This window comes from Schistocerca americana, chromosome 3 (assembly GCF_021461395.2).
Source record: "Schistocerca americana isolate TAMUIC-IGC-003095 chromosome 3, iqSchAmer2.1, whole genome shotgun sequence".
NCBI classification, from domain to species: domain Eukaryota; kingdom Metazoa; phylum Arthropoda; class Insecta; order Orthoptera; family Acrididae; genus Schistocerca; species Schistocerca americana.
Genome location: NC_060121.1, coordinates 299593405 through 299617105, shown reverse-complemented (window position 1 = coordinate 299617105; position 23701 = coordinate 299593405). Strand labels below are relative to the sequence as shown.

Genomic DNA, 23701 nt, shown 5'->3' with positions numbered 1-23701 from the left:
ATAAACGCTTTCATTTGAACGGAAGAGTGTAATAAAAAATTGCAATCATACAGCAACGTTCAAACTCCGTAGCCTGTTAAGGACAAGACGAGATTTTGTTCCGTTTGCCAGTTAACTTTAGGAAATGTGACTTGCAGTGAAAGTACTACATATAACAGTATATTTTACACAAGCCAATGCGGTGCCCTTGTGTCTGCAAATGTAACGTGGAAGAATATGGAGGATGCGATTCTTAGGACTTTACTTGGAACTAAATTACGAGCATGAACATTTCCATTGCGTTGTTAAGGAGACGTATGTTGACCCATTTTATTCTAAGACCACAGACCCCTGCGAAACACGTTTTTAATGTGGTCGTGGGAAAAGTGAATGAAAGTGAATGTGGGACGCTTTTCGGCAAACAAGGGCGTTCAAGTGTTGCTATAAATGTGCGCCATGAATTGCTTATGTGTAAGTTGTTTATTTGTTATTGACATTCGAGTATCAGAAAGAGTTGCAGCAGTGAAAGGAAGCGAATTTCCACTGCGTTTTGACGTTATTAAAAATATTAATAGATTGTTGTTCAGACTATTGATTTGTAGGTATTTTATGGCCTAGTGAAGAGAATATGAGTTCCTCGCCATGGACACAGAGTATCCACAGCGTACATAAAGAAAGCAGAAGGATAGCTTACGGCATTTTATTCCAAACTGAACAACGTAACTATTCTGCACATGCCTGAGTGGCAGAAGAATTAAGATTCTTGCATCGTGAAGTGAATGCTGTCATTTTTAACGTAAATAACGTGTTCATTAAATCGCTTAAGAGAATAAAACTTCTCAAGCGGATGTTTCCATAAGCATGGGTGCATTTCGAACGTCCTTTACCTAGTTGAGCATCGAGCGAGTTAGCTGAGAGATGAGCCACTCGACTTGTTTCGGCAGGTTCGCGGTTCAAACCTTCGTCCGGTCTCACAGATTTGGGTTTTCCGTGATTTCCAAGAATATTTAAGGCGAATAGATTCCCGGAATGGCTGTCGTGAAAGGGTACGGCCGATATACTTCCCCATCCTCTCGTCCCTAATGAGTTCCTCGTCGAAGGGAGGTTAAATGCTAATTTTCCTTATGTTACTAGTTGGGGTTCGTGGCTTGACGCTCCTTTCTTCTGTTGTGACAACTTGGAAAATGTGACGGTGGCCCTTTTCTCGTAGTACTATGAAATGTTTCAGCGACCATGTCAGACTGGAGGAACTCAGTGTCATCCAAACAGTTGTTTTTGACATTTACTGAAGAGACTAGACTGCTTCTTAGGCGACATCCTCTCACGTTCGTCGCCGTGATGTGTGACTTAAACTTTTCATAATCCAAAGCGTGTACATGATCTAGTAAATATTCTTCTCCCTGTGGACTAGACGATGACGGGAACGTAGCCAGGCGTATGTCTGCCCTCGTGTTCGTGAGTCGGTCTATTTCAAGACAGGCCGCCGCCGTTGGCGCGGAGAACTTCTGTGGACGTATCACGCTACTACCGTCTCATTGGTGTGGCCAGCGATGCTTCGATAGGAAGGAGCATGTTTTTGGTGTCGATAGCAGGCGCTGGCACTACGCATGTCCACTAGATCACACCGATGATACGTGGACTCAGAAATCTGTGATCCATAGGGTGCCACCCGGTACTGAGCTACTACCGTTGTTGACAGTTTTAGTTGGGCGTCGTAGGGCAGTTGACGCAATGTAACGATCCTAGCACTGAGTTGTACACTGACGTAGTAAATTTCATAGGATAGTGGCACACAGGTGGAGCAGATGTGTTGTATGCACACCAAACGTCCCTGTGCCAGTTGCAGTTGGTTATGAGATCTTCTTAGAAGTGGTGGTGCAAGTGATTCTTGTAACGTGAAATGTCGTTGTGAACTGACTTCGTTCGAAGAGGGTATGGTGGTCGGTGCCCGACGGTTGGGAATTTTGATTTCGGCAATGGTGCAGGAATTCGGCTTCACACGTTCAACCTTGTCCAGGGTGTATCTTGAATGGCTGAATGAGGGTTTCACTGTCCACAGACCAACTACAGGCCGTCCAGCAATCCTCGATGACCCTGACCAGCGACATCTGAGACGCATCGTGAGTAATGACGAAAGGGCAACATTGCAACAAGTCACGGCTCATTTCAGCACCGGCCGTGCTAGGCACAACCTCCCAGTGGACAGTCCGTAGGAACATAGGTTCCATTGGGTATGGGAAGCGGAGCTGCATACAGGTGTCACTGTTAACTCAAGGTCTGTGGGCACAACGGCTTGCATTTGTCGCAAGAGATGGACACTGGAGCAATGGCGTAACTTGATGTTGACGGAAGAATCACAATTTCAACTGCACCACGTCGACGGGAGGCACCGTGTGTGGCGCAGACTACATGAATCGATGGATTCCCCCTGACAAGAAGGCGTGGTCCAAGGCGCTGGTATGTGTGTTATGACCTGGGCTCCCTAGTTGTTCTGGAAGGGACCTGGGCTGGTCCGCTGTATGTTGAGCTGCTCGGGGACCTTCTCCATCCAGTTTTGGCCTTCTAACAACCTGACGGTTCTTCGGTGGTTCATGAAGATAAACACGCCGTCAAATCGCTCCCACGTCCCCTAGGACTATTCCAGGAACATGGAGCCCAGGGACTGAGATGGCCACCCTCGATGGCCACACCTTCGAGCATACCTGGTATGTCACTGCGAACGATTTGGTGTCGGCTGCTTCCAGCGAAGTACCAGGGGCTTTCAGACTCTCTTCCACGGTGTTTCACTGCAGTCTACAGGGCCAGAGGAGGTACAAGCGATATTAGGTCCCTGTCACGTGACATTTGAAAAAATCACTGTATAACGTGGTCAATCCTGGCGACTCCGTTGAACATTCCTTCCCTCCTCGAACGTTCTCCACAGCCGCAAAAGATGCTCTGAGCTGGTCTAGCGTTGACTGTAGCTGACAAATGATCCAGCCTCTCGTAATAACATCAAAATGTGTTCCCTGCCCAGCGCACTTTGCCACGACTAGAACACTGTATGCCAAAAGCACACGACTCGCATTCAGAACCAATACAGCAGACACCGTTATAGACACGCTAAATGGTCTTGTCCGGGCTTCCCAAATATGTCATCTGGCCCGCACTGTGTCACTTAATACGCCAAGTACTGTTTTTTTTTTTTATGAGTGATGTTTAAGGCCCGATATTTCCATATACGATTCTGGAAGTAAGCACGCTAAGCCTCGAGACTCGTTTTACATCATTTTCGAATATTTCGTACTGTGTGTTATGGATGTGACTTTTTCCGATTGCAGGGGACCAACGGGCCTCGACCGAACTACGGCGGGGCCAGTAACGGCAAGGCTGGGGGCCGCGGGACGGTGGCCAGCCTCCAGCAGCCGCAGCAACAGCAGCCGCAGCCGGCGCTGGGGGGCGGCTACCGCGGCGCGGGCGGCGGGGGCGGCAGCTGGCCCGGCGGCAGCCAGTACCCCGCGCTGCGGTACCCTGCGCCGCAAGCGGCCGGCCAACCCGGGGGCGGCGGCGGAGGCGGCAGCGGGCCGGCGGCGGGTCCGCAGCCGCAGCAGCCGCAGCCCCAGCAACAGCCCCAGCCGCAGCAGCCCAACGCCGCCGCCTACAACTCCTACCCTCAGCCAGCGGTGAGCCTCACAACTTTATGTCTAGCCGGGACCCTGGGGGTCTCAGGAGGCAGTAAAACACCGCCTCCATTTCGGCAGAAATTCCTTCAGGTATGCCACTCGTCGACGATTAGACACCGTGAAGCTTGAAATGGCGACGATAATCCCATTCATTCCCTTTGCGATTGAATGTTCGGCAAAGGGGGCTCGTGCGTGCAGTGTTACGAGCACAGCTGTTGTCATGTTACAAGACGGAGTGTGTCTACAGTACTTTCATCATGAATTTGTAAAAGCAGAGGCACCACTTGGTCACACGGGAGGAGGAAATGCTCCGAGGTGACAAAAGTCGTGGGATAGCTAAAAGCACATATACAGATGGCGGTAATATCGAGTACACAAGCTATAAAATGACTCTAATGTGGCAGGACTGTCATTTGGACTCCAGTGATTCGTGTGAAAAGGTTCCCGGCGTGATTATGGCCGCGGGACGTTAATTAACAGACTTCCAGTACGGGTTGGTAGTTGGAGGTAGACGCTTGAGACATTCCAATCGGAAATCGTCAGAGAATTCAACATTTACAGGTGCACAGTGTGAAAAGTGCGCCGAGACTACCAAACTTCAGGCATTACCTCTCACCACGGACAGCGCAGTGGCCGACGGCCTTCACTTAACGACCGAGAGTAGCGGCTTTGGCGTAGTTGTCGGTGCTAACAGACAAGCAACACTGCGTGAAATAACCGCAGAAAGCAATGTGGGACGTGCGACGAACGTATCTGTTCTGACAGTGCGGCGAAATTTGGCATTATTGGGATATGGCAGCAAACGAATGACGCGAGTGCCTTTTATATCAGCGCGGCATCTTCTGCAGCGCCTCTCCTGGACTCTTGACCATATTGGTTTGACCCTAGGCGACTGGAAAATGTGGCCTGGTCATATTAGTCCCGAATTCAGTTGATAAGAGCTGATGGTAGGGTTCGAATGTGGCGTAAACCCCACGAATCCAAGTGCTGAGCCGGCCGGAGTGGCCGAGCGGTTGTAGGCACTTCAGCCTGGAACTGCGTGACCGCTACGGTCGCAGGTTCGAATCCTGCCTCGGGCATGGATGTGTGTGGTGTCCGTAGGTTAGTTAGGTCTAAGTAGTTCTAAGTTGTAGGGGACTGATGACCTCAGATGTTAAGTCCCATATTGCTCAGAGCCATTTTGAACCAAGTACTGAAGTTGTCAAAAAGGCACTGTGCAAACTGGTAGTGACGCCATAGTGGTATGGGATGTGTTTAGATGGAGCGTGCTAGATCCTCTGATTCAGCTGAGCCTATCATTGACTGGCAATGGTTATGTTGGGCTGCTTAGAGACCATCTGACCATTTGCACCCAACCAACGATTTTACTTTTTTGGATAACAATTCTCCACGTAACGGGGCCACAATTGTTTGCGATTGGTCCCAAAATGAATCCCATCGAACATTTATGGGACACAATCGACGTGGTCGTTCGCGCACAATCAGTTAAGGACGGCCCGAGACGATACTAAGAAGTATCTCACGTTGTTTGTCACCTGAGTGTAAACGCCGTGGTTAAAGTTCAGCGCAACAATTGCGCCGAAGTAACTCTTCTGTTCCATTCGCGAATGGCACGTGGAAGAATGGTAGTCCATAGACTTGTGCATTAGTGCTAATTTCTCGAATATTCTCATTGTGGTCACCTCACAAGAAATATGTGGGAGGAACTAATATGTTGTCCGAACGCACTCTCTAGGTATTGCAATAGCAAACCTGTCCGTGATGCACGACGCTTCTCTTGTAGCGTCTGCCGCTGGAGCTTGTTGAGCACCTCTGTAACGCTCTAGCGCCGACTAAATTACCCAGTGACGAAACGCACTGCGTGTTCTCTCTCTCTCTCTCTCTCTCTCTCTCTCTCTCTCGTCCTAGTCTCTCCTGGAAAGGGTCCCAATATCATGAGCAATACTGAAGAATTGGTCGAACAAGTGATTTGTAAGCCACTTCTTTCGTGGATTTTTTACATTTCCTTAATATTTTTCCTATGAATCTCTGTCTAGCATGTGCTTTCCTGCTATTTGTTTTATGTGGTCATTCTGCTTAAGGTCGCTGCGGAGACATAATTGTACATGTTTTGTCGCATATAGTGCTTCCAGCAGGTTGTCACCAATGGTTTAGTTGTACAGTAATCGATTTCTTTTCTTGTGTGCGCGCAGTATGTTACGTTCGTGGTCAACTGCCAATCCCTGAACAATTCATCAGTCCTCTGTCGGTTCTCTTATAAATCGCTAGTGTCTTCTGCCGTTGTTATCTTCTTGTTGACAACCGCACCATCTGCGAATACTCTTATTTCTTGTAGATAATTTATATATACACTCCTCAAAAGAATTAAGGGAACACGTGTGTCATTTTACGGTACGTTAAATCTATTTTAACACGGGCAATAGCTATAACTTCGATTCAATGTATGCAACAACTAAAGTCAATTGCCATCTGTTGGTTGTGTTACGGCTGCAATATCAGGCGACCTCTCTGAATGAAGTGAGTATTGATGTCCCAGTGTACTCTAGTGAGGTTAGGTACTCGAACTGCAGTTGTCATTAGAGAACGTTGTATTCAACCAATAATATGCAATGCGATATCTTAATGCAGTGAAAGGGCCCTCCGTCTGATCCAAGAAGGATGGACCCCGTCGTGTTGCTGCAGATGCTATGGTCTTTCCGCCATTTGTCCATAGATGTGGAAACGTTACAGAGAGACCGGTCGATACAGAATGCGAGTTGGACAAGATCGCCGACGCATGACAACCCTCCCGAAGATCGATATTTGGGCATATCTGCCTGCGGCGTCACACGGCTATCGCCAGAGCACGGCAGGACCATATCACAGTCAGAAGAGCCACTGGAGTAGCTGAGTCCGATCAGACTGTAAGAAACAGATACTAGAAGGGGCTTTACTACCCAGACGTCCTATTCGAGTACCCTGCCTGACACGACATCTCGCAGCTCGCCTTCATTTCTGCCGTTCCCATGTTAACTGGCAACTTCGTCACTGGCGAAACGTGTGATTCACTGATCAGTCCTGACGCAAGGTGATGGCCGTGTTCACGAGTGGAGACGCCATGGTAACTGCCAAATGTCCAGGAAATAGAGGCTGCCAAGGTTCTGTGGTGGTGTGGGAAGACATAAGTGCTGATAGCTGTACGGATCTTGTCGTTTTCCATACTCGCCTTCTCGCCAGGCAGTACGTCGAACAGATCCTGTTGGAACATGTGTGACTGCTGCTTACGATGGCGGCGCTGAATTTCTTCTCATACACAATAATTCCAGGGTCCATGTGGCAGACGTCACTACGGAGGTCTTGATAAATCTGGACATTGAAGTAATGGAATGGCCCAAGGGAACTACAAATAAACAGGTAGGCAATGATATTGGCTAAGGCGTGTGACGTCAGTGGGAATACTGGTTCTACCGCGAGAGTTTAACGCAACTTTGAGTTGTATGGTTTTAAGCGTTGACGCACATTATTGAGCATCGCTTAAAACTAAAGTTATAATAAATAAACACTCGTATGCTACCAATAGCTACCTTCAAAGACTTAATATTAAGAGCTGAAACATCTTACTGCGTTCATAATCACTGTGGCTCATGGTGATGACGACGACGGAACACGCTAAGGGTTTTTCTTCACTGCAAATTTTATGTTTGCTATTTCAGATTGTGTATTCAGGTGCCTAATTCTAATGAAGATTCATGGCGTTACATAAAGAGAGAACCCTTTTTGCCGATTTCGGGAAACTTTGAAGCTACTGTTTTATTATTTTGGTCACTCCATTATACTTAGCAACATGTCGCACATGAAAACTATAACACATAATTTCAGTTGCTATAAATAATGAAATTTCTGTTACACGATTAATCACACAAATTGAAAGGCTGTAAATTCAACAAAATACTTAGGGAATTCAATTATGAATAGGTTAAATTGTATCGATCACATAGATGATGATGATGATGTGGGGACAGCGAAACAATGACTGATTTATTAGAAGATGCAACAAGTCTACTACGGAGACTGCCTACAAAACGCTTGTCCGTCCTCTTCAAAGAAGGGCAGCACATGTTGTATCATCGCGAAGCAGGGGGGAGAGCGTCACGGACACGATATGTGAATTGGAGTGGCAATCATTAAAACAAAGGCGTTTTTCTTTGCTGCTGGATGTCGACATGATATTTCAATTCACAACTTCCTCCTCCGATTGCGAAAATATTCTGTTGGCCCCCTCGTACATAGAGAAAAATGGTCGCTGTAATAAAATAAGAGAAATCGGAGATCGCACGAAAAGATTTAAGTGTTCGTCTTTGCCCTCGCTGTTCGAGAGTGGAACGATGGAGAAACAGCTTTAAGGTGATTCCATGAACCCTCTGCCAGGCACTTAAATGTGCAGTGTGGAATACTCATATAGATGTAGAAGCAGCACATCTGTTTACTTCCACAACGTATCTCGAACACTTGGCATTCAGGACCTTGTTACCTCCTTTCAAAGGATAGATTTCTTTTCTCAGTAGTTGTGTTTCAACTTTTAATCTTCTGTTCCTTTTGAACAGTAATGTCTGTGCTTGTCGACTAGTCTAATAAAATTTTCCTCGAAGATAAAGCTTCCAAAGTATAGAGTATACTTTCGTCGTCTCACATCTACAATCGCGTGCTGCTCTTATCTATTAATAAAAGCAAATCTGTTTGAGAATAGCATTATTGTTGTTGTCGTTGTAGGAATGAAACGTTTGCGAACGCTATAAAACAGTGCACGAATAATTCCAAAACAAGTAATACTTAAAAACGAGTTTCTAAAGAGAATGAATATCTGGCATTTATCTGTACGTTGCCCTTGCTGGTGCTTGCGACAACCTTGGATGCATATCCATGCCGATTTGGAATCTTCTGTGATGACGAAACGTCGCTCTTTTATTATCCTTTTTAAAGGTGACCCCAGAAGCTCATTTTGTGTGTCCCGTTCGTAATCTTAGGGAAGGAAGTCGTCTCAACAAATCAAAACGACATCCGCAGTTTTATATGAAGCATTTGTGCATTCAGCAATAACACGCTGATCTCTACTTTTGCTAAAAGTGCTAAAAAACGGCCAACAAATAGAATAGTTAATAAGGACCTGCATTCTATTTATTTCGTGGCAAGGATGTGGGAATCTGCTTGCAGTAACAATGCACCTGTAATGTTGTAGCTTCACACTCCTCGCTTGCCGTGTTCCTAATGACGTTGCACCGTTTCGTCGTAAATCTGTGCAGGAAGGCAAAATGGCATACCCTGGGAATGGCCATCGGTGAGTCCCTATCTAAATCCCATCGAGCACGAGTGTGATATACTTGACAGACGTGTTAGCGGGTGTCTTGTTCCACGACGGACTCTCCAAGAACTTCCAAGGATTCTAATTGAAGGAGGGGGACGGATGCCACAGGATGACCTGCATAGATTTAAATGGTGCATGCCACGCAGGTGCCGGGCAGTGCTAAACGATAACAAAGGACACACACGTTACTGAAGCGCTGAAAGCCCAATGAAAAGCGCCCAGGATGACGGGATGAATGATTGTTACCACTTTGTTTTCGACACCTGTCGGACATTTCAGTTCTTGTTATGTAAGTGGACTTGGATGTAATGATATTTTGTTGTGTAATAATTCGTGAAAGATAAAGGTATAACTTAGTAACATACCCAGTCCTTTGTTATATCTCAGTGGAGTATGGCAGATGCGCAAAGTTCCCCCAATTATTTTGAGAAGTGTATTTTTTAATCACAGTATGTTCCGTTCACAGGAAATAACCTTCACGTCTGTCGATTTCGATCCGTTAAGAGCGAAGTGTTAAGGTCTGGCTCCAAGGAAATCTATTTCGATACTCCGTAAGCTCGTATTATTTTCTCAAAACGGCAGTGTGGGACTATGTCAGATGCATTCCTGAAGTCTAGGAACACGGCATCAACGCGGGCGCAGATGTGTACATCACTGTGGATTTCGTGGAGGAACAAAGCGAGCTGAGTTTCGCATGATCTCCGTTTGCAGAATCCATGTCGATTTTTATGAAGGATATTTTCCTTCTCCAAAAACGTCGTGATGCGTGAGAATAATACAAGTTCCATAATTGAACAGAACGTAGGTGTATAATTACACTACTGGCCATTAAAATTGCTACACCAAGAAGAAATACAGATAATAAAAGGGTATTCATTGGACATACGTATTATACTAGAACTGACATGTGATTACATTTTCTCGCAATTTGGGTGCATAGATCCTGAGAAATCAGCACCCAGAACAACCACCTCTGGCCGTAATAACGGCCTTGATACACCTCGGCATTGAGTCAAACAGAGCTTGGATGGCGTGTACAGGTACAGTTGCCCATGCAGCTTCAACACGATACCACAGTTCATCAAAAGTAGTGCCTGGCGTGTTGTGACGAGCCAGTTGCTGGGCCACCATTGACCAGACGTTTTCAGTTGGTGAGAGATCTGGAGAATGTGCTGGCCAGGGCAGCAGTCGAACGTGCTCTGTATCCAGAAAGGCCCGTACAGGACCTGCAACATGCGGTCGTGCATTATCCTGTTGAAATGTAGGGTTTCGCAGGGATCGAATGGAGGGTAGAGCCACGGGTCGTAACAAATCTGAAATGTAACGCCCTCTGTTCAAAGTGTCGTCAATGCGAACAAGATGTGACCGAGACGTGTAACCAACGGCACCCCCATACCATCACGCCGGGTGATACGCCAGTATGGCGATGAGGAATACACGCTTCCAATGTGCGTTCACCGCGATGTCGCTAAACACGGATGCGCCCATCATGATGCTGTAGACAGAACCTGGATTCATCCGAAAAAAAAAGACGTTTTGCCGTTCGTGCACCCAGGTTCGTCGTTGAGTACACCATCTCAGGCGCTCCTGTCTGTGATGCAGCGTCAAGGGTAACCGCATCCATGGTCTCCGAGCTGATAGTCCATCTTGCTGCAAACGTCGTCGAACTGTTCGTGCAGATGGTTGTTGTCTTGCAAACATCCCCATTTGTTGACTCAGGGATCGAGACGTGGCTACACGATCCGTTACAGCCATGCGCATAAGATCCCTGTCATCTCGACTGCTAGTGATACGAGGCCGTTGGGATCCAGCGCGGTGTTCCGTATTAACCTCCTGAACCCACCGATTCCATATTCTGCTAACAGTCATTGGATTTCGACCAACGCGAGCAGCAACGTCACGATACGATAAAACCTATCGCGATAGGCTACAATCCGACCTTTATCAAAGTCGGAAACGTGATGGTACGCATTTCTCCTCCTTACACGAGGCATCACAACAACGTTTCACCAGGCAACACCGGTCAACTGCTCTTTGTGTATGAGAAATCGGTTGGAAACTTTCCTCGTATCAGCACGTTGTAGGTGTCGCCACCGGCGTCAATCTCGTGTGAATGCTCTGGAAAGCTAATCATTTGCATATCACAGGATCTTCTTTCTGTCGGTTAAATTTCGCGTCTGTAGCACGTCATCTTCATGGTGTAGCAATTTTAATGGCCAGTAGTGTATGTGCATGTATTATACTACACATCTTGCGTATTAAACGCCTCATTGAGCCATCGGTGCGCTCGACGCTTCACGTAATTTGAAGAGAGAGAAAATCGCAACTCCTCGGACCACACTACATACCGCTGTCGGCCACTGTCACTTTTTTTATTTTTTATCCACTGACAATCTGCCGCTGTGACAAATGTCGTTTTGCGAGGTACCCGACTCCGATTTTCCATTGCACACAATTCCATTCGCAGTGTTAGCACGGAAACTGATCGGCCTGCTTTCACTGACAGCGGCAATTTGTGTCGCATTTCAGATCGATTGTGACTGACAAGGAGTGACACTCGTCTCCCGTCCATGTCGTGTACGATCTTTTTATTACCGCTGTCCTTACACTGTCATCCTTGGCTGCGATTGATGCACCGCTCTTCATAGGCCCATCGGACGGTCCTCGTTAATACACCACCCACTTGAGCAAGTTCATTCACTGTGTGCTCATCGGCACGTACAAACACGATAGCTCCACTCTGTCACGTCTAAAAGTTATTGCGCTTATTCCATACAACCGACAGGCTTACACACACCACCGCCATGAGTAGCGTCAGCGATGCAGGATCACGTGACCGCCTGGTACCAGCCCTCCACCATCTACAGCACTCCGAAGCGACCAATGCGCTCATTTAAGTGTGACCAATATTCTGTCTGGTGAGCTTACGAGGCAAGGAAGCGGCCATGATGTACACTCTAAGACAAAAACAAAAACGACGCACCACGAAGGAATCATCGGAATGGGACGGAAATCGGTTGATACGATCACTCGTACATGTACATACAAACAAATAATTTTCAGAAAAATTGGATGATTATTTAAGAGAATAAGCTTTACAAATCGAGAAAGTCAGTAACTTATTCTTCTGTCTCTGGCGCTTATGCAAGCAGTTATCGGCTTGGCACTGATTGCTAGAGTTGGTGAACGACGTCCTGAGGGATTGTACCAAATTCTGTCCATTTGATGCGTTGGATCGTCAGAATACCGAGCTTCTTGGAGAACCTTGCCCATAATGCTCCAAACGTTCTCAGTTGGGTAGAGCGCCGCCGACCTTGCTGGCAGAGGTAAGTTTTGACAACCACGATCACAAGCAGTAGAAGCTCTACCCGTGTGCAGGCGGGCATTACCTTGCTGAAATGTAAGCCCAGGATGGCGTGCATACCACTCTGTTTTAAGGAGCAGCGGATGAAAAATGGGTCCTCCTATGAAAAGAAATGGCATCCCGGACTAACACTCTTGGTCGTCAGGCCTCATGGCTGGCGACAGTCAGGTTGGCATGCCACTGCCGTCAAAGGCGTCCGCAGACACGTCTTCTGACTGGAGTCTCGTCGACTGGAGTCTCGTCGACTGGAGTCTCGTCGACTGGAGTCTCGTCGACTGGAGTCTCGTCGACTGGAGTCTCGTCGACTGGAGTCTCGTCGACTGGAGTCTCGTCGACTGGAGTCTCGTCGACTGGAGTCTCGTCGACTGGAGTCTCGTCGACTGGAGTCTCGTCGACTGGAGTCTCGTCGACTGGAGTCTCGTCGACTGGAGTCTCGTCGACTGGAGTCTCGTCGACTGGAGTCTCGTCGACTGGAGTCTCGTCGACTGGAGTCTCGTCGACTGGAGTCTCGTCGACTGGAGTCTCGTCGACTGGAGTCTCGTCGACTGGAGTCTCGTCGACTGGAGTCTCGTCGACTGGAGTCTCGTCGACTGGAGTCTCGTCGACTGGAGTCTCGTCGACTGGAGTCTCGTCGACTGGAGTCTCGTCGACTGGAGTCTCGTCGACTGGAGTCTCGTCGACTGGAGTCTCGTCGACTGGAGTCTCGTCGACTGGAGTCTCGTCGACTGGAGTCTCGTCGACTGGAGTCTCGTCGACTGGAGTCTCGTCGACTGGAGTCTCGTCGACTGGAGTCTCGTCGACTGGAGTCTCGTCGACTGGAGTCTCGTCGACTGGAGTCTCGTCGACTGGAGTCTCGTCGACTGGAGTCTCGTCGACTGGAGTCTCGTCGACTGGAGTCTCGTCGACTGGAGTCTCGTCGACTGGAGTCTCGTCGACTGGAGTCTCGTCGACTGGAGTCTCGTCGACTGGAGTCTCGTCGACTGGAGTCTCGTCGACTGGAGTCTCGTCGACTGGAGTCTCGTCGACTGGAGTCTCGTCGACTGGAGTCTCGTCGACTGGAGTCGAATTGTCTTCAGCGATGAGTCTCACTTCGACTTGAGCCCTGATGACCAACAAAGACGTGTCTGGAGATGCCCCGAACTGCTGGGCGGTACCAACCTGACTGTCGCCCGCCATTCTGTCCAAGAAACATAAGTGACGATCTGGGATGCCGTTTCTTTTCATAGCAGGACTCAGGTTCTCATCTGCGGCACCCATACAGCCCAGCGGTACGTGACGATGTTCTGCGCCCCGTTTTGTTGTACTTAATGGCAAGCCAACCTAGGCTTAAATTTCTGCAAGATAATGCCCACTTCCACAAAACGAAAGTTTCCACTGCTTGTCTTCATACTTGCCAAACCCTTCATTGGCCAGCTAGGTCGCCGGATCTCTTCCCAATGAGAACGTTTCTAGCATTATGGGCCTGGCCGTCCAACTATCTTGGGATTTTGACGATCTAACGCTCCAATTGGACAGAATTTGGGACAATATCCCTCAGGAGGATATCCAAAAACACTGTCAATCAATGCCAAACAGTATAACTGCTTGCAAAAGGGCCAGTGGTGGACCAGCACATTATTGAGTTTCTCACTTGGTGGAACTCTTATCTCTTGAATAAATCATACACTTTTTGAGTGCATCTGAGGATGAGTCGCTGTATTGCCACTTGAGTTTTAAGGCATAATATCGGTCTAGGATCGCTTCACAAAGCAAGACTGATCTTTTGCTTTCACTGTGGTGAGCACAGTATCTTTTATCTGAGCAACAATTCAGCTATCTATGGGAGTCGGGATCTGAGGACAGGAGATTCAGGAAAGACTGTCTAGCTACAGGTAGAGAGCTTCAGAACGAGGGCAGTACAACAACAACAACAACTACTACTACTACTATCAATGAATGTATGTCAAGATTACTAAACAAGTGTGCCATGGCCAGTATGAATACTACTGAAGTCGCTACATTACCATTTTCGTTTACTTGCCAGTGGTTCGTGCGTGAACTTTCCAAGTACTCTGATCTACGTCTTGGTATACTAGTGGTTCCTCCTGAAAAACCCGAAATTAGCCTGTAAACTACCCCAGATATTATTTGCCCTTTTTGGGGTAGTTGCTAACGCCAAACTTGAAGTGATTAATAAAAAGTCCGGTGTTTTGACAGTTGTTGTGTTGTCGACACATTCTACGTGCATGGGTGAGCTGGTGGTGGTTGGGGGGCGGGGGGGGGGGGGGTGCATCTGCATCTAATTACTCTGCAAAGCCTCTATACTGCGATATTCACCGTTATTATTTCAGTCTTAGTGTCACAGTGGTGCCGTTTCTATGCAGTGTGACAGTGATCGCCTTTGTGTTGTTCAGGGAAATCAATGCAACATCCACAAGGATGACCGAAAGAGAGTGAAATATATTCTGTTCTGTTTCAGACACTGGCGCTTTTCCAGTATGAATCTGTTCCAAATTCTGACGATGGACAAAATTTTCGAAACCAGTATTTACCTGCTAAGGGGACGGGGAAGAGCGCTGACGAAATAAAATTCCTTGTCATGAGACTGTGCGTCTGTGTCCTTCACTAATTTTTGAAAATCAAATCAGTTTTGTGCCTCCTTCACCTAATTTTTTCAGTTGTGATCTGTATCACTCGTTTAACTTTCTTCCACTCAAAGACTGTAGGTTTTTCGTGAGATATTGCTTTCATCGGTGCCACAGCGTGTTGGTGATAAAGAAAACTATCGCCCAAGTGCACCGTGTACTGTGGTCGTGAACTCCTTACTAGGAGGGCACATTTTATAATGCTACCGATAAGTTACTTCATAATGTGATCCACTACTTTTAGAATTATGGAACGGGAAATATAATTACATTCTGTTCATTATTAGCACTAATAAAATAATGCACTGATATGACAGAAGATTGTGACCGGCGGTCGCGCGAGATTATAATATCGTATGGCAGAACGGCCTGGTGCCAAGTCTTTCAATTCGACACCACTTCGGCGAGTAACGTGTCCCTCGGCTGGTCCCGGCGGAGGTTAGAGTCCTCACTCGGGCATGGGTGTGTGTGTTTGTCCTTAGGATAATTTAGGTTACGTAGTGTGTAAGCTTAGGGACTGATGACCTTAGCAGTTAAGTCCCATAAGATTTCACACACATTTGAACATTTGAGCTTACCTGTCCCTAACCTATCCCAGTAAGCATCAATGCCGCCTGTGGTGTTGCGCGCACGTAACGCGGTAAGGGAAGTACGTAAGCGGAGCAGAGACTATTGGGGAATCATTCTAGCGACAATGGGGACAGCAGATGGGGCATCCACTGATATGAGCGATTCTGTCAAAGGGCAGGTTTCTATAGCCGGGCGCCTGGGAACGAGAACATCGGAAACGGCGAAGCTGGTGGGCTGTTTGCGTGCTACTGCCGTTAGCATCTATGGAAAATGGTTGAAGGACGGTGAAACCACGAGTAGGAGGCGAGGTGTCGGGACGTCCATGTCTCATCATAGGAAGTCGGAAGCTTGCCCATTCTGTAAAGCAGGGCGGGCGACGATCTGTGGAAGATTTGTCGTTAGACTACAGTCCTGGTGCACAGACAGACACGTGTCGCAACACACGTTCATAGCACATTGCTGAGCAAGGCGCTTCGCAGCAGACGAACCGAACGTGTTCCCATGTTGATCCACCGACATAGTTAACAATTGCAGTGGGCACAGCATCATCGACACTGAGCCGTGGATCAGTGCAAACGTGTCGTCTGGTCGAATGAATCACGTTTCTTTTTAAACCATGTGGCTTCCATGCGAACTGTGAAACTGTACTACGTGAACGTTATTGCAGACCATGGCATTATACAGCAGGATAACTGTCCATGTCACAGGGTCAGAAACGGCAACTTCGGTTTTAGGAGCGTGGTTGTCGACTCACGTTGATGTCTGGCCTTAAAATTCTCCTGATCTGAACACGATCGAACACATCTGGGTCGCTGTTGGCTGACAACTCTGCGCCCTTAAGCATGACCTCTGCGTTGACATGTCGTGCTGCGTACTTTTGGAAACCTACGAAGGACCTGTCGTATACATGCCTCGCAGAGTCGCCGCTGTATTGCTTTTAAAATGTAGATTAACACGCTATTATGCTGGTAGTCATAATGTTTTCGCTCATCATACATTCTTTGAGCCAGGATCTATAGCCGTCATGAATTTTCCTGCAGGTTTTGTAGATCAATCAACATTTTTTTACACTGCACGGTGTCATTTCAGGTACACCTTCACAAAAAGCAGAGAATGAGACTTGGAAACTAACGTAAAAAATTGCCTCATCATACTTAAAATATGGCTGATCACTTAGACGAATTAACGTTCAAGATTGCTGTTTTGACAAATCACACATAGTAAGACTTCCAAAACAAAATTTATTCGCGGCGTATGCTTTCTTTAACACAGTAAAGTTTAAGAACACAATGTGTCTTTTAGTATTTTAACACTGACTAGCATTTAAGACAGTATAGCGCGCGTGTGCGTGCATGCGGGGGGGGGGGGGGGGGGGGGGCGGCACACAGAGAGAGAGAGAGAGAGAGAGAGAGAGAGAGAGAGAGAGAGAGAGAGAGGGGGGGGGTTGTGTGCATGCGTGTTAACGTCGCTTTCATTTGTAGCCGCGAATTGTGTATCCCGCTATAGTGCCGCAAGATCAGCTGTGTAAGCGCACAAACATTCCTTTCTCAACTCCTCACTTAAACACTCCTGCACAAAGAGCACAAGTTTTCGTACCAACTTTGTAGCTCTGAAGACAAAATATTATTTATCTTTACCATGACTTGTTATAAACATTAGCTACGCTGATAATACACGAGGAAGGGTCCGTACGACGTCATTCAGATTTGCCTGTTATTTGAAAGCAGCATATTTATTTAGCGTATGCCAGTACACATAATTTTATGCTTCTTAAAAGTTTTATACAAAGATATACATCAAAACACAATAAAATATGATATATAAGAAGTATAAAACATACAGATGATGGGCTATATAATTAAATACAAACATCAAGATTATGTACAGTCATTTTCGGCGTCTGTTGCCATCAGAAAATCACTGAACTTGCTACTGTATGCTCTTCTGTGGCGGATGGTCTGTCTGTTGGCGTTTCTCGCCAATTGTAAAGACTATCTGCACTTCTTCCGTGATTTGTGCCTATTCTGTTAAGGGATGACCGTATTTTACGCGGTAGTTCATATCCGGGCTGTCTCTCAATGATGCAAGGTAGACTTGGCCACTGTTTCTATGTTTCGATACAGTGTATCGATACGTGAAACTGTTTCAGTGTTTCGGAACGGCTGTGGTTCACAGTTTCGAAACAGTGGTGTTTCATTCCGCCCCTGTCTCGGATAACCGCACCAAATTCGATCTCGATCCAGACACAGAAACTGTATCGTTGTTTCAAAATAAGGCTGTTTCAGTCCACCTGCGCTTGGAACGGACTAATTGTATCGGAACAGTGATGTTTCATTCCGCTCTGTGTCGTACAAGATTCGGGCTCGGCACAGATACTGAAACACAACATAACACTTAATGAAACACTTTCAAGAGTGGCGAAATATTTTTGACAAGCAATAGAATGAAGCTTAAGATATCCGAAAACAACGCTTCGTTTCTAGCGGACTGTCCTATTACGAAATGGCGTAACATCTGCTTTATAAACACTAACCAAACAATAAAACAACGCATATTATTCACACTCAAAATAATAAATATGTGAAAATCATTCGATTAAATTACACTTTGTTTTATAACATACGCTTCTCTTTTCATGTACAGTAATCGTATTAAGAAACGCAAGTAAGCCTACAACATTTTGAATAAAAAAAGGCGTAGAGTGACAGTTACTAGACATATACATAAATTTGATCTAGGTATAATTGCAAGCAATCTGTTTGACATATCACTGATAGTGTAGTGGTGAACTGGAGGGGTTGGGAAACATGGTGACTTTATAGTAACGGTTCGAGACACCTTGAAAGGCAAAATGTTTTTCTGTTATTTTGTTATTTATTCTAGTTATCTGGCGTTATTTGTGAGTCTATAGTCACTGTGCCTATTATCCACAATGATTCCCTTTGTGTGCATGGAAATTAGCAGGATGGGTATATTACCCATACTAACGGAATGTGGGAATCCCAGTATCATATCCGTTGTTTCTGCAGTTTGCTCCTACCTCCAGTTCCGTTCGTGGTGGTTCTTCTGTCTTCAGCTATGGCTGTCCTCAGCCAATTGAAAAGTATGTAAGTCACACAACACGAAAGCAGCGCATTTGCTGCAGGAAATACGAAACTGCCAAGACGCCCAAGTGATAGTTTCATACTTTCTGCGAAATGATTAACGCTCTCGCACCTCATTTGTGTTTATATGGACATACTTATACAGTAGACATTCAAGATGATAAAATGTGCAGGTTTATTAGATTACGAAACACAAACTGTTTCACTGTTTCGAAACAGCGTATCGAAACATTACATTGTGCTGTTTCATTTGTTTCGAAACAGTTAAGTGTTTCAGTTTGCCCATCTCTAATGCAAGGGAGGTCTTGACAATGCTCAGGACATGCCTCTCGCTATTGTTCACTCCAGGCCTTTGTTGCATTAAAGTTTATACTTTGCAATTTCTTGGCTGTTATCATTGTTGGATGTCTAGACCGAAGTCTGTTTCTTTCTGGGTACTGATTTCTCAGGATCTATGCACCCAAATAGCGTGAAAATGTAATCACATGTCAGTTCTAGTACAATATATCTGTCCAATTAATACCCGTTTACTGCAAACAGTTCAGCTATTTATTGGTGGAAAACGCACTTAAAACATCTGAGCAACAACAGAAAGGAATTTTGTGAACGCTGATAGTGGAAGTCTTGCTCAACTTTATGCCTGTATGCCTCACCCATTTAGAGCGGCGATATGTGCGGCGACGGACATTTTTTTCCCTGCTTCCTGCAACATCATTCAACTTGTTAAAAACTAAGGAATTGTAGAACTTCTGCAAATGGGTCCATGTATAATAACCAGATTGTCGACTATCAGTCACACCCCAAAGCACAACAAAATTAGTCTTGGTAAAACTTAGTGCCGATTTCCTGTGTACAAAGTATTCTGAGTAGCACAGCACTAATCAGGCATTCCGTGGCGCAATAAAAAGTGTTGTTTGACTGCAGTGAAAGAGATCACATGTTTGAATCCTGTAAAAGTAATATATTTTAGCAGTTTTAAACGACATACAAAAATAGCGTTAGCAAGAACTGATTGTAGTAGTTGTTTCGATTGTGGGATGTATTACGAGGTGCGGCTAGAAAAAAACCGGACTGATGCTGGAAAAAACATTTATTTACAATTATTTACAATTTCATGTTATCTCCTTCAATGTACTCACCTCCTCGGTCTCTACACCGCTCCATACGAATTTTCCACTGTTCATAGCAATGCTGCAGATCATTTTCGGTAAGTCCATACATTACTTCCGTCGCTTTTTCTTTTACTGCTTCAACAGTCTCAAATCTAGTTCCTTTCAAAGCTGACTTGACTTTAGGGAAAATAAAAAAGTCACAGGGGGCCAAATCAGGTGAGTAGGGTGGATGATCTAAGATGGGAATGTTGTGTTTTGCCAAAAACGTCTTCACTGACAACGCACTGTGAGCTGGGGCATTGTCTTGGTGAAGGATCCATGACTTTTTTCGCCACAAATCGTTCCGTTTTCTCCGTACTCGCTCACGTAGGTAGTAATGCTGATTCACTGTTTGTCCCTCTGGTACCCAATTAATGTGCACAATCCCTTTGATGTCAAAAAAAAAAAACAATCATCATTGCCTTGAATTTCGATTTTGACATTCGTGCTTTTTTTTTGTCGTGGAGAACCAGGAGTTCTCCAATGCATCGATTGGCGTTTAGTTTCGGGATCGTAAGTAAAAAACCACTATTCATCGCAAGTAATAACATTTTGTAAGAAGGTGGGATCACTTTCAATGTTTTCCAGGATGTCAGAACAAATCATTCTTCGGCGTTCCTTCTGTTCAATTGTGAGACACTTTGGAACCATTTTTGAACACACTTTGTTCATGTTGAAACTTTCATGAAGAATCTGCCTAACACTTTCCTTGTCAACTCCTGTTAACTCAGACACTGCTCTGATTGTTAAACGGCGATCTTGTCGAACAAGTTTACCGATTTTTTTCAATGTTTGCATCAGTTTTTGCTGACAATGGTCTGCCAGTGCGAGTGTCATCACTGGTGTCTTCGCGGCCATCTTTAAATCGTTTAAACCACTCAAACACTTGTGTTCGCGATAAACAATCATCGCCGTACACTTGTTGTAACATTACAAACGTTTCACTTGCAGATTTTCCTAGTTTGAAACAAAATTTGATGTTAACACGCTGTTCTTTCTGTACACTCAACATTTTCCGACGCACAGACAAAACGTCAACTGCTTAAAACAGACGCCACGGGTAGACTGAGTGCAGGAGGCAGATGAAACTCGAGCAGTAGGCGGAGCGAGAGTCACGTGACAGGCCACGCGACTTTCAGCCTTATTACATTCGTTTTATTGTTTCACCAGTACTGGTCTGGTTTTTTTCTAGCCACACCTCGTATATATATATAGCTTGACGTTAGTGCTAGTCTGAGAAACGGACAATAGAGAATAAATGCATTTGCTTTGCGAACAAACAATTCACTTTTTTGGAAAGCATTGCTAGTAGTGAATATATCACCATACGCCCATAGTACAACGAGGTGGAGGAGGATGAAGTAATACAGAGTTATTAAGCGTGTACAACATGCAGGTGTCACAAACGTAAGGTCTGTGATGTTCATAAGTGTAAATTAACGTTAGCTTCTGAAGCAGACTTACTTCATTTTTATGTAAGATGATGAAACTGCAAAAGTTTAAAAAAGGATCATAGGTAGACAGCACGAAGATAAAAACTTCGTTTTTAATAAAGTAAAAAGTGTATGATCACATGAACTAGAAAGTATCTGTTTGGCGTGTGTGAACAGCGATTGCAAATGTAAGCACATGTAAAAAGCACGTAAAACACAGTAATATTATTCCTGATGGATAGGGTGATGTTTTGTAATTGTGATTTGGTTTCCATATGAGAGGACTGTCGAGTCGTTTAACAAATAAGTTAAAATACTCTTTCGGATTTGATTCGAACCAGCGATCTGTGGACATCGTCTTATAAAATTCGACGGTTTACCCCTCTAACAACTGAGCTACCGAGTAAATGAGGTGTAGTTAGGGAAAACGACAATTTTCAATAGGAGTTTCATATCGTTGAATGACGTTATCCTTCGTTATAATAGTGGGAGAGAATACCTCAAAGACAAGTTACTGTTAACTTCACAGTGCGACACATTTTTATTTAAGTTAGGGGACTCGTGCGTCGACGTGGTGACAATTTGCCGGTACAGTGCAACCACATTTTACGCGTCTTCGCAGTCCCTAGAACACTCAAACTCAAGTTTTTTGTGGTTTTTGTAGATGTATTTGTACAATATGGTAGTACACACCATTTGTAACCCATTTCCTGAACCGTAAATTCCAAAATAAGGCATCATTGTGAATTATATTATGGCAGTAGACCCTGCGAGCTAGCCAGTGACGTCAGAGGCATCACATGACTCGAATGGAGTGTTTTAGCGAGCGTTCAGATTATTTGAAATTCATTTTCGTTTTCATAAAAGAATACTGAAATTCAAGGGGGAAAATCACGTTAGGAGTATAAAATGAAATAACTAATCACTAAACACAATTTCCAGGAAACAGTCAGATACCTTATTGTCCGTGTGTCGGAGCCAGAACAGTGTTAAAATGGTTTGAGGAGCATTATAGTGAGCTCACGATGATTTCTCAGTAAGCAAATTCGCCTGATGTAAGTTCTATGGAACCCATCTGATCCCTGCACGCAAATTAGTCGCCCGGTATTACACGAATCATATGACGTGTGCGTAGACATCTAATTCCACATACCTCCACAAACCTACCAACAAACTGTCGGATCCTTGGTACACAGAATCAGTGATGCATTTCGTTCAAAGATGGACAAACAAGCTATTAAGCGGGTGTTCATAATGTTTTGGCTCATCAGTGTACGTTAATCTTTTTTGTATCAATCAAAATCAAGAATCTCTCTTTGTTAAAGAAATCACATAATAAGTCCTGGTCCAGCTGATATCATTAGTTCCTTCCTTCCCGTTCCTCCAGCAATTTACATAATAGAACTGTATAAACACAGAAAAATTCTTATATTTTTAGTCTCTCCTGATCAATCCAACGTACACGAATTCTCAGCTGTTCCTGGCCAGCCACATCTCTCGTTGAATCTACCACAATTCTATAAAAAGGATAATTTCTTATTTGCTACATAATGTCACGCTGGATTAAGTGACCTAAAATTTCCAGTGTTTCATTTTGAACTGCTGTCACCAACCGTCACAGCACTTCAGGAAGACCTTCGGTTATAGCATACCAATCCTGCTCCTACCGGAAAGTGCCGTGAGACTTCGGATGATCATTTCAAGACCTTTTATTTTAGAAACCCGAGAGAAATAATGATTACTGGTAAAGCTAATCAGCAGATGTCGCATGACTTGTGTGACAACAGGTGTGCCATTTTCACGCAGTTGAATGATTAAGACAGATGCTCGATAAAAAGACGCTTCTCGTGTACTTTGCTCTTTTCTGCAGCTTTTTTTTCCCAGTTACAGCTTTAAGAAAACCCACTGGTGTTTCCTTTCGTTGTGTGCTGCTCACCATGTATATCTCTTGCAGTCATAGCAGAGAATAGTCACTTTCCCTCGTAATGTAGTCGTGGATGCGGTACAAATCAAATCAATTTACAAGGTCTTTCATTGCGTCGCGGAAATTTCCTCTAAATAACACTTACACTGTAGGATTCTCCTCAGTCAGCTAGTAAAATAGCGATATTTACGTTTTTTTTCTAATGAAACAATCAACGTAAATCTTTTTGCTTGTTATTTATGGATTCTTGGACTGCATTTAATGATGTGTGAATTTCTTTTTAAAATCAGAAAATGTTACCCAAGAATCAATAAATAATGTGCAATAATGTAAACGTAGGCTTCCGCGGCCGTTGTCACAGTCAATAAAATTTTTCTGGGTTTGGGGCCGCATTGTCAACTAAAAAAATCCGACGTTTCGGCCGCTATTGCAAGACGCCTTCCTCAGGGTATATTGCTAACTGCAATTGGCAATACATCCTGAGGAAGGCGTCTTGCGATAGTCACCGAAACGTCGGAATTTTATAGATGACAATGCGGCCCCAAACCC

At 45.1% G+C, this 23701-nt stretch overlaps 1 protein-coding gene across 2 annotated transcripts in view; it reads left to right on the top strand.

Annotated features, from left to right (window-relative positions):
• Window positions 1–23701, top strand: part of LOC124607020 (protein alan shepard) — a 417851-nt gene that overhangs the window by 245433 nt on the left and 148717 nt on the right. For both annotated transcript variants that reach the window (XM_047139180.1, XM_047139179.1), the window contains exon 2: window positions 3300–3641. In XM_047139180.1, the coding sequence (XP_046995136.1) occupies window positions 3300–3641 (342 nt within the window). The remainder of the gene's footprint in view (window positions 1–3299; window positions 3642–23701) is intronic.